Here is an 11,136-nt window from a genome sequence, read left to right as displayed (position 1 = left end):
TTTTCTTATTTTCATTAAAATTTCTTGACAGTGCCTCTCCCACTCAAATTAGTATTAAGGTTAATCCTTTCAGGGTCCGTCCCGTAGATCTACGGCTTTACGTTCAGGGTCCAAACCGTAGATCTACGCCATGAGCTCAGCTCACTCTGATAAACTGTGAGTGGTACATTTGGGCCTAGATATGAGAGAATACATCTATGTGGTATGTGTGCACCACATAAAACAGATCCTGCAGCACACTGTGTATAATGAGAGAAAAAAAATGAAATCATGATTTTTCGATTAAAACAGCAACTTTGCAGTGTTTTTTCGTATGCTTTTTATAGTTGTATTTGCGATTTCTTGGTCTCATTTGATAGAATGGAAGACATATTACAGAAATAGTGATGATTTTGATTGGTTTTAGCATTGGAAATGGCTTGAAACTGAGCTCAAAGTAGCGGAAATGTTAAATTTTTGCCGATATTCAAGAGTAAACAAACGACCTCACACGTCTAATACACGTCAGCTGGTGGGTCTAATATACATTCACAAATATGGTGATGATATTTATACAATTATTACAGTATTGCATAACAGTAAATCTTCTATTTTTTGGTGTGAATAAAAATTCATTATGTGAATAAAAAATCAAAATGGAATTTATTTGTAAAGCCTCAAAACATAACTAATGAACAGAGGAAATGTTAGTTTAGTGCCAGGAATGCCTACATTGTTCATTCTGGACCCTATTTTGAAATTGGAATATTTTGAACTTTGTGTTAAATTGGCCAAATTAACAATTTCCGATCACTTTATTTTGTAGTTGAAACAGTTGACTTGGCGATTTCTTGTGCTCAATCGATAGAATAGAAGTAATACTAGTGAAATAGCTAAGAATTTGGTTGATTGGAATAATGTAATTGGCCTAAAATGGGAGTCAAAGTCGGCAAAATCGCTGATTCGTAAATATCGCTGACACATCAAAATTCGCGAGAGCATAATTTCGTCAATTTTCCACCAAATTTCGTACTTTTTGTTTTATTACCTTCACAAAAAGATTCTCTACGATTTCGTAAGAAAAAATAAATTTTTTTTTTGAAAATTCTTGGACACTGGTGCGTGACTCCAGATTTGGGCCTTGGACCCTGAAAGGGTTAAATAAAGATTTTAATACAAGTTAACCACTCTTATCTTGTCTAGATTTAAGTAGTTATTATGTACTATGATTAGTCTGCCCGAAATGCCCTGGCATGATAGTGGCTTTCTTCGTACTAAGCAAACCAAAACTGTAATTACACACTGTAACCTTAACAAAGAAATAAACTCTATCTTTTATCTCTATTCCTATCTAACACAGTCTCACGTGCCTGTTGTACATCCAAGCCCCTTGCACACAAAACCTGTTTTACCCTCTTACCTAGGATGACATCTACCCTACCTTCCTTCCACTACAGATTTATACACCTTCCAAGTCATCCTATTTTGCTCCATCCTCTGTAAATGACCAAACCACCTTAACCCCTGAAAAAGTTAATACAGCAATTACCCATTAGAAGCCCGAGAGCAGATATGCTTGTGTATAATGTCTTCAGTAATTATTTCATCATACAATCGTTGTAGAAGGAAAAGCAAATTACAGTGGACCCCCGGTTAACGATTTTAATCCGTGCAAGAGGGGTAATTGTTATGCGAAATAATCGTTATGTGAATGAATTTTCCCCATAAGAAATAATGGAAATAAAATTAATCCGTGCAAGACACCCAAAAGTATGAAAAAATTTTTTTTTTACCACATGAAATGTTAATTTTAATACACACAAACTGAAAAAGGCATGCACACTTACATGACACTTACTTTTATTGAAGATCTGGTGATGATTGATGGGATGGGAGGAGGGGAGAGCATTATCTTCTTACTGTTTAGAAGGGGAATCCCCTTCCATTAGGACTTGAGGTAGCAAGTCCTTTTCCGGGGTTACTTCCCTTCTTCTTTTAATGCCACTAGGACCAGCTTGAGAGTCACTGGACCTCTGTCGCACAACAAATCTGTCCATAGAGCTCTGTACCTCCCGTTCCTTTACGATTTGTCTAAAATGGGCCACAACATTGTCATTGAAATAGTCACCAGCACGGCTTGCAACAGCTGTGTCAGGGTGATTTTCATCCATAAAGGTTTGCAGTTCAACCCACTGTGCACACATTTCCTTAATTTTTGAAGTAGGCACAATGGATTCCACAACTGGCATAGGCTTCTCAGGGTTAGCCCCAAACCCTTCAAAATCTTTCTTAATTTCCATGCTAATTCTCACCCTTTTTACCACAGGGTTGGCACTAGAAGCTTTCTTGGGGCCCATGGTCACTTATTTTCCAGAAACAGCACCGAAAACACTGTAATAATACGAAATATTCCGATTGTATGCTTGGATGTTACCGCGGAGGCTGGCTGGTAAACAATGCCACCGGCGGAACATGTGAGCGCGTCTCGGAAGAAAATCGGTAAGCGGGTTTTTAAGCGGTATGTGAGGCAAAATTTTTGCAATTAAAGTAAGCGGTATGCGAAATAATCGCTATGTGATGCCATCGTTATGCGGGGGTCCACTGTATATGAATATCTGCAAATACTACAAAAATCTTACATAAAATTTGAAATAAAAATGATTACTGCTTAACCCAATTTTGATAAACTGGACATATGAAGTAAAAGATGGATAAAGAAATATAATGCAAATAAAGCCAAATGAAGGAAATGGAAGAAAGCAAACAAGCCTATATAAAGAAAATAGACTGTGTGACAAAATATTTAAAGTATCAGATAAAGAGATCTAGAACTAGTATTAATGAAAAAGTGACACTAGGAAATTATGCAAACAAAACTGTAAGGAACTTGTATGTTTCATTAGGATACAAAACAAAACAAAAACAGTATTGAAATGCAGTTATATAAGGAAGTACTTAAAAAAAAAAAGGCTGCTTACAACATGTATTAGACGAAAACTCAAAGATGCAGCATCTGTATTGTGTCTGTATGAAAAGTCACATGGCTAAAATAGAAAAGGTTCAAGACCTAAAAATTAACTCTCAGAGCTAAAAATACAAGTTATAATGAAAGGCCAAATATGCTAAAGATGCCCACACAGGATGATATTATCATAAAAAAATATGAAAGCATAGAAAAATATTTCCTAATCCTTTCAACAGAGAAAACACAAAGCCACAGTTGTAAACTGAGGAAACAAAAGTGTAGATGAAGGGATGCTAGTTAACTTTTTGCAAACAGTGGTGGAACAATGAGAAGGCATCAAGCCAGTAGACTAATGGTAAAAGGCAGAGCCCAAAAGCTGGAACTTCGTAATTAAAAATACAGTTGGGAGAGTACACATATACATATTTATGCAGCATATATATTAGTATTTTACGAAAAAAACATTATTGCTCTACATTTGTGATCTATAAGTTAAAAAAATAAAAAGAATAATGCCTGTGAAATGAGCATTTATATTACATTACACATATCTGTAAAATCTACGTAAGAATTGAAAAAAAAATATTTTATATTGTACAGTATTTAAATATATATATATATATATATATCAAAAGTTTAATATAAGATGAAGTAATCATATCACAGCCATTGAACAACTACTCCTACCTTCCTACTATGCTGGGGTGAGTGGGGAGGGGAAGGGGGAAGTGAACGTGAGTGTGTTCCACCAGGGGATGGGTTTGGGGGGGCCAGGTTATGGGCTGAGCCGGCACGCTTCAAACTACCCTTGCTGGCACTCGCCACCTGAGCAAGCAAGCTGCCGAGGGTACGGCGTTGGGTCTGTGGAATGCCAAGATGTGGGAGGAAAACGTGTGTCAATGGCAATTTTTACTATTATGGCTAAAAAAAATTTCTGGAACCAAACATTATAGTGTGTGTGTGTGTGTACATAAATAAATGCATTTATAAGTTAGCTTTCATAGCTTTTAGACTCTATGTAATATTTCACTTTTCTATTAATTAAAAAGTAAAATAAAAAAATAATCTGATGCAGTGTACTATACTCATTATCAATATAGCAAATGAAGAATCTTCCATAGCATTTAATAGTTTTAGGTGATAGAAACTGTAAAAATAATGAAAATACTGTTGAAAGATTTTTTATCTAATGGTCTGACTAATATATAAGTGAAGCAGCTGTGACTTGCTTTAAATAAATAATATAAATGTGGAAGGAATGAAGGTTGCCTCAATATGTATAAACAAGCAGTAAAGTACACCTAGGAACCAAGCAAAAGACAGGAAAGTACAAGTACAAACAGTCCCCGCTTAGTGAGGGGATTGCATTCCTGGTAAATCATTCATTAGATGAATTTTCATCTATCAAAATATGTTTTCCTATAGACTTCCACCACATATTTCAGCAAAAAATAGTCATACAAGTTACAGAAAAAATAAAATGAAAACAAACAGTAAATAATTGATACTGAAAAATATAAATCAATATTTGGCAAATGTAAGTCTTCCGAGTACATGTGGTGTGATGGTGATAATGATGGAGTTTTGGTATTGGAGTTGGGTGAGGGGAGAGAGGAACAGGATCATAAACTTCCTCTATCTGAGTAAGTATTTGTAGGAGGAGGAATCCTACTGGGGATTACATGACATGTAGATCTTCACGAAGCATATGAGAGAATTTGCAAGAAACATTTTCTTATGGAAAAAACATCAATTTATTACACAAATAAGAAATGTCATCAATGACAACTCACCTATTTTTTCTCTGTTACAGCTTCCTGTGTTTGTGAATTAAATTATGTAATAAGCTGATGATTCTATCATTACATTCTCAGCTTTGATCACTTTCTGTAATGACAGCTATATCTGCCTCTATGTGGCTTATATTCTTTGACAATTTCTGCAGAGTGAATTCATATTGGGCTGGTATAGTTTCAACAACCAGTCACCTCCCAAAACAGTGGTATTCTGTTTAAGTTGCATCAACTCTTCACTTGAATTATCTTCTGTATCCAACTGCATTAACTCCACATCAGCCTCCTTAATGTCTTGAAACCCAACATCTTTAGCATAATCTATTACCTTCTTGTAAATATCTGGAATTCTCTCTTTCAAACCACAGAAGCCATTGATACAATGAGACTAGTTTTCTCCATACACGTTCAGAATGACTGAAATGAGGTCATTTAATGAACATGAAATGCTTTGACACCTCTGATGGATTTTAAGAATTCAATAGAATTCGTGATGTATCCTTGCTAGAATTACCTAATTATTGGCTTATCTTCATCATCAATTTCTCTAATATACTAAGCAAATTTTCTATGAAATAATAAGCCTTAAATGTAGATATAATACCTTTGTCCTTTGGCTGAATAAACAAAATTGTGTTCTTCAAATTCAAATTCAAAGTTTATTTTCTATAAAGATTACAATGTTGAATTTACAGAATTTGGTTGTTGTGTGGTTTACATGTAGTTAAATAATGATTACAGAGTGTACCACTTCTTGGGAAGAAGCTTAACCTTGGAATGTTTGGATGATTTTTACTGAAGTTAATGGGATGGCATGAGGAATTATCCATTAGGAGTCATATTGTACCAAGCAAGTAATACTTTTCTTAGTACATTATGCTTCAACAGCTGGGAAGGAAACATAATAAACCAGTCTTGAAACATTCATGGCTACTCAAGTCTTCTTAACTGAGTATGAGAATTCAGAGAGAGCTTTTGAAGGAGCTCCCTCCAGTCCTTGGTCTTTCAGAGTAGTACGCTAACATGGGCTTTTGTTTACAATCTCCAGTTGCACTGTCACACAGAAAAGTGTAAGACTAGTTCTAGGCAGCCATAAAATCTGGAGTAGTCTTATCTTCAGCAAAAATTAAAGTTCTTATAATAATGTTGATAGAATTACCGACAAAATGTTAGATAAAAGGACACAAATGCAACTAATGTGACATTTTACTGTGGTAACATTTCGCTCTCCAGAAGCTTTGTCAGGCCATTACTAACAGCTTGACAAAGCTCCTCATGAGCGAAACCTTGCCATAATAAAATGTCACATTAGTTGCCCATGTGTCCTTTTACCTAATTAAAGTTCTTGATGGCATCCACTTTTAAAACAGCCTAGATGTATTTACATTGAACAATTCTGCAGTGTATGGCTTCATTTTTCATTTATTTCCAGGATAATATTACAAAATAATCTGCCATCACCACTCACAGCTTTGTCAGTCATTTTAATGCTATGAACAATCTATCCCAAATTCATGAGTTAGGTTCAAAGAGGCTCTCATGAATTTAGAATTAACAAATGCAGTACCATTAAATTCTTTCCATAACTAATTTTGTTTTGAATTTGGAGACACTGTGTGCCAAGAAGCCATATTATTTTAAATCTTGCTGTTAATCTGGTTAATACTGGCAATCGTAAGAAAATGTCCAGAAAAAGAAAAAGTTGGGTATGGGAAATGTACTGAATGTGTATTCTGAATAAAATCATATCATTAGTTTTTTAATTTGGAGCCCGAGTGCCTAGCCAACCCTCTACAGTGTACCCAAAAAACTTACACAATAAATTCTGTTTATATAAATTCACTTAATAAAGGATACATTAAAGAACAAATCTGCAAGATAAAAACCTGTACCCCAATGAATAACACATGTGAGCAAGTCTCTGAGTTCCCAGGGAAGGGGCAGACAGGAAGGAGGGAAGAAGGGGGAAAAGGAAAGGAGGGGAAAACTGGGGAAGGTAAAATGAGAGAAAGTATGAAAAACAGTGAATGAGTGAGTGAGAGAGTGAGAGTGAGAGAGAGAGAGAGCAAGGCGAAGGGGAGGGGCGGAATAAATGAAAACTTTTGTTCTGGTAGTTTATGTTGCAAACTGTGGTATATCATAAAAAAAATTAGTTTGCCACTAATCAAGGATCTGTGCTGCAATTGCCAAATTTGTTCCTTGTAAAATTAAATGTGAACACAGCACTGTAAACTACAAACAAAAGAACCTGAAATAAAAAGGCTGAGCTAAGTGAAAGGAATGTAGAGTGAAGCAGCTTTAGAACCCTATAGTATTTACAGCATTGTGTACTGTCATATCAACTAGATTTAGCAGCAATATGATGAAGTTTATGCCATTGTTGATAAGATATAAAAATCTGTTCTGGTTAGTTCTTCAATGTCAATCATGTAATCATAACCTAGTAAAATATATGTGTACAGAACCTTTATCAATATATGTTGATAATCCAATCAGATTCTGCTAAAAGAATACATCCTTTACAGCAAGGTATGGTGTCAAGGACAGAAAGCCATTGGTTTATTAATGTTTCCCTTAGATAAGGGTAAGGCTATGTTCAAGCAACTGCTCATCCAGTATTGACTAGGCTCACGACATTATAAGAAAGAAAGAAAAAAATATGTTACCATATAAAACAAATTGAACTGAAAATATATGAACCTGCAATTCCAATATTCTATGTGTGAACTCTTTTGTTGCTGCAAAATATTCACTGCGAGGTGTCAATAAAGATGAATCCTCTGTGGTAGCCATAAACTTAGCTAAAGGTTCTGGGATTGGATTTCATGGAAAATACATAGAGTAATAAAATTTTTAATAGAAAAGCAGGTTAGATTTGAAGCATATGAGATATGTTTTTCAAACAGGCTGATTAATTCTTTTACAAAAAAGGGCAGAAGAAAGTTTTGACTAGAAGCAAATGAGATTAAAATATAAATATGGTCTATGTACAATTGTACATATGCACTAGAAAGGAATATGGGAAGCTTCACTTTTTTGTCACACCAATACACAGTCAAAAGATTTAATGGCTAATCTAATCTCAGAGCATAATTCAAAAGAATTATGAAGAAGATTGTTCACCTCAAATCAGACTGAGCTGCAACTAAGCAGGGAAAACTCTGATGCTTCAAATCTGTTTCCTTTTTCCTCAAAACAGGAATTAACCAAGGGAAAGAAAAACAAGGAGACGGCAAAACCATCCTTTGCAAAGACGAATCTGAAAGAAAAAATCATGGTGTTGAAATTTCATAATAAAAAAGACAAAAACAAAAGATGTAGGAAGAGCAGGGCAATAGTGGAGAGGTTATCTAAGTTATGTAGACAGAGAAAAGGATGCAAATGTTGATTTTAAAAACAATAAGTTGATATGCTGCAAAGATTACACAAACTGTTTAATTAACCCTTTGAGGGTCCGTCCCATAGTTCTACGGCTTTGAAACCTGGGTCCAAGCTGTAGAACTACGACTTGAGCTCAGCTCACTCAGATAAGCTGTAAGCGGTATATCTGAGTCTAGATATGAAAGAATACATCTATGTGGTAAGTGTGCACCACATAAAACAAATACTACAGCATGCAGTGCATAATGAGAAATAAAACTGCAATCTTAGTTTTGGATTAAAACAGCGACTTTGTATTGTTTTTTGCATGTTTTTTTACAGTTGTATTTGCGATTTCTTGGTCTCATTTGATCGAATGGAAGATATATTACAGAAATAGAGATGATTTTAATTGGTTCTAGCAGTGAAAATTACTTAAAGAGGAGGAAATGTTCAATTTTTGCCGACGTTTAAGAGTAAACAAATGATGTCACGCGTCTAATAAACGTCAGCTGGTGGGTCTAATATGTGTTCACGAATGTGCTGATATTATTATTATTATTATTTTTTTATTATCACACTGGCCGATTCCCACCAAGGCAGGGTGGCCCGAGAAAGAAAAACTTTCACCATCATTTACTCCATCACTGTCTTGCCGGAAGGGTGCTTTACACTACAGTTTTGAAACTGCAACATTAACACCCCTCCTTCAGAGTGCAGGCACTGTACTTCCCATCTCCAGGACTCAAGTCCGGCCTGCTGGTTTCCCTGAACCCCTTCATAAATGTTACTTTGCTCACACTCCAACAGCACGTCAAGTATTAAAAACCATTTGTCTCCATTCACTCCTATCAAACACGCTCACGCATGCCTGCTGGAAGTCCAAGCCCCTCGCACACAAAACCTCCTTTACCCCCTCCCTCCAACCTTTCCTAGGCCGACCCCTACCCCGCCTTCCTTCCACTACAGACTGATACACTCTTGAAGTCACTCTGTTTTGCTCCATTCTCTCTACATGTCCGAACCACCTCAACAACCCTTCCTCAGCCCTCTGGACAACAGTTTTGGTAATCCCGCACCTCCTCCTAACTTCCAAACTACGAATTCTCTGTATTATATTCACACCACACATTGCCCTCAGACATGACATCTCCACTGCCTCCAGCCTTCTCCTCGCTGCAACATTCATCACCCATGCTTCACACCCATATAAGAGAGTTGGTAAAACTATACTCTCATACATTCCCCTCTTTGCCTCCAAGGACAAAGTTCTTTGTCTCCACAGACTCCTAAGTGCACCACTCACCCTTTTCCCCTCATCAATTCTATGATTCACCTCATCTTTCATAGACCCATCTGCTGACATGTCCACTCCCAAATATCTGAATACATTCACCTCCTCCATACTCTCTCCCTCCAATCTGATATCCAATCTTTCATCACCTAATCTTTTTGTTACCTTCATAACCTTACTCTTTCTTGTATTCACTTTCAATTTTCTTCTTTTCTACACCCTACCAAATTCATCCACCAATCTCTGCAACTTCTCTTCAGAATCTCCCAAGAGCACAGTGTCATCAGCAAAGAGCAACTGTGACAACTCCCACTTTATGTGTGATTCTTTATCTTTTAACTCCACGCCTCTTGCCAAGACCCTCGCATTTACTTCTCTTACAACCCCATCTATAAATATATTAAACAACCATGGTGACATCACACATCCTTGTCTAAGGCCTACTTTTACTGGGAAATAATTTCCCTCTTTCCTACATACTCTAACTTGAGCCTCAATATCCTCGTAAAAACTCTTCACTGCTTTCAGTAACCTACCTCCTACACCATACACCTGCAACATCTGCCACATTGCCCCCCTATCCACCCTGTCATATGCCTTTTCCAAATCCATAAATGCCACAAAGACCTCTTTAGCCTTATCTAAATACTGTTCACTTATATGTTTCACTGTAAACACCTGGTCCACACACCCCCTACCTTTCCTAAAGCCTCCTTGTTCATCTGCTATCCTATTCTCCGTCTTACTCTTAATTCTTTCAATAATAACTCTACCATACACTTTACCAGGTATACTCAACAGACTTATCCCCCCTATAATTTTTGCACTCTCTTTTGTCCCCTTTGCCTTTATACAAAGGAACTATGCACGCTCTCTGCCAATCCCTAGGTACGTTACCCTCTTCCATACATTTATTAAATAATTGCACCAACCACTCCAAAACTATATCCCCACCTGCGTTTAACATTTCTATCTTTATTCCATCAATCCCGGCTGCCTTACCCCCTTTCATTCTACCTACTGCCTCATGAACTTCTCCCACACTCACAACTGGCTCTTCCTCACTCCTACAAGATGTTATTATTCCTTGCCCTATACACGAAATCACAGCTTCCCTATCTTCATCAACATTTAACAATTCCTCAAAAATATTCCCTCCATCTTCCCAATACAGTGGACCCCCGCATAACGATTACCTCCGAATGTGACCAATTATGTAAGTGTATTTATGTAAGTGCGTTTGTACGTATATGTTTGGGGGTCTGAAATGGACTAATCTACTTCACAATATTTCTTATGGGAACAAATTCGGTCAGTACTGGCACCTGAACATACTTCTGGAGTGAAAAAATATCGTTAACCGGGGGTCCACTGTACCTCTAACTCTCCATTTAATAACTCTCCTCTCCTATTTTTAACTGACAAATTCATTTGTTCTCTAGGCTTCCTTAACTTGTTAATCTCACTCCAAAACTTTTTCTTATTTTCAACAAAATTTGTTGATAACATCTCACCCACTCTCTCATTTGCTCTCTTTTTACATTGCTTCACCACTCTCTTAACCTCTCTCTTTTTCTCCATATACTCTTCCCTCCTTGCACCACTTCTACTTTGTAAAAACTTCTCATATGCTAACTTTTTCTCCCTTACTACTCTCTTTACATCATCATTCCACCAATCGCTCCTCTTTCCTCCCGCACCGACTTAACAATAAACAACAAACTTCTGCTGAACACTCTAACACT

The 11,136-nt window shown here is 36.6% G+C and overlaps 2 protein-coding genes across 5 annotated transcripts in view; one reads left to right on the top strand and one right to left on the bottom strand.

The window, feature by feature from the left end:
• Positions 1–11,136, bottom strand: part of Pdzd8 (PDZ domain containing 8) — a 138,441-nt gene that overhangs the window by 23,132 nt on the left and 104,173 nt on the right. For 2 of the 4 annotated variants that reach the window (XM_053773036.2, XM_053773039.2), the window contains exon 14: positions 3,632–3,805. The exons of 1 other annotated variant lie outside the window; for it this stretch is intronic. In XM_053773036.2, coding sequence (XP_053629011.1) covers positions 3,632–3,805 — 174 coding nt within the window. One more of the 4 variants, XM_053773040.2, reaches the window with a different exon arrangement.
• Positions 1–11,136, top strand: part of Ppt2 (palmitoyl-protein thioesterase 2) — a 529,716-nt gene that overhangs the window by 424,983 nt on the left and 93,597 nt on the right. The window lies entirely within an intron of this gene.

Source organism: Cherax quadricarinatus, chromosome 9 (genome assembly GCF_038502225.1).
Source record: "Cherax quadricarinatus isolate ZL_2023a chromosome 9, ASM3850222v1, whole genome shotgun sequence".
Taxonomy (NCBI): domain Eukaryota; kingdom Metazoa; phylum Arthropoda; class Malacostraca; order Decapoda; family Parastacidae; genus Cherax; species Cherax quadricarinatus.
The sequence above is the reverse complement of the archived record's forward strand: the minus strand, read 5'-3'. Positions and strand labels throughout refer to the sequence as shown.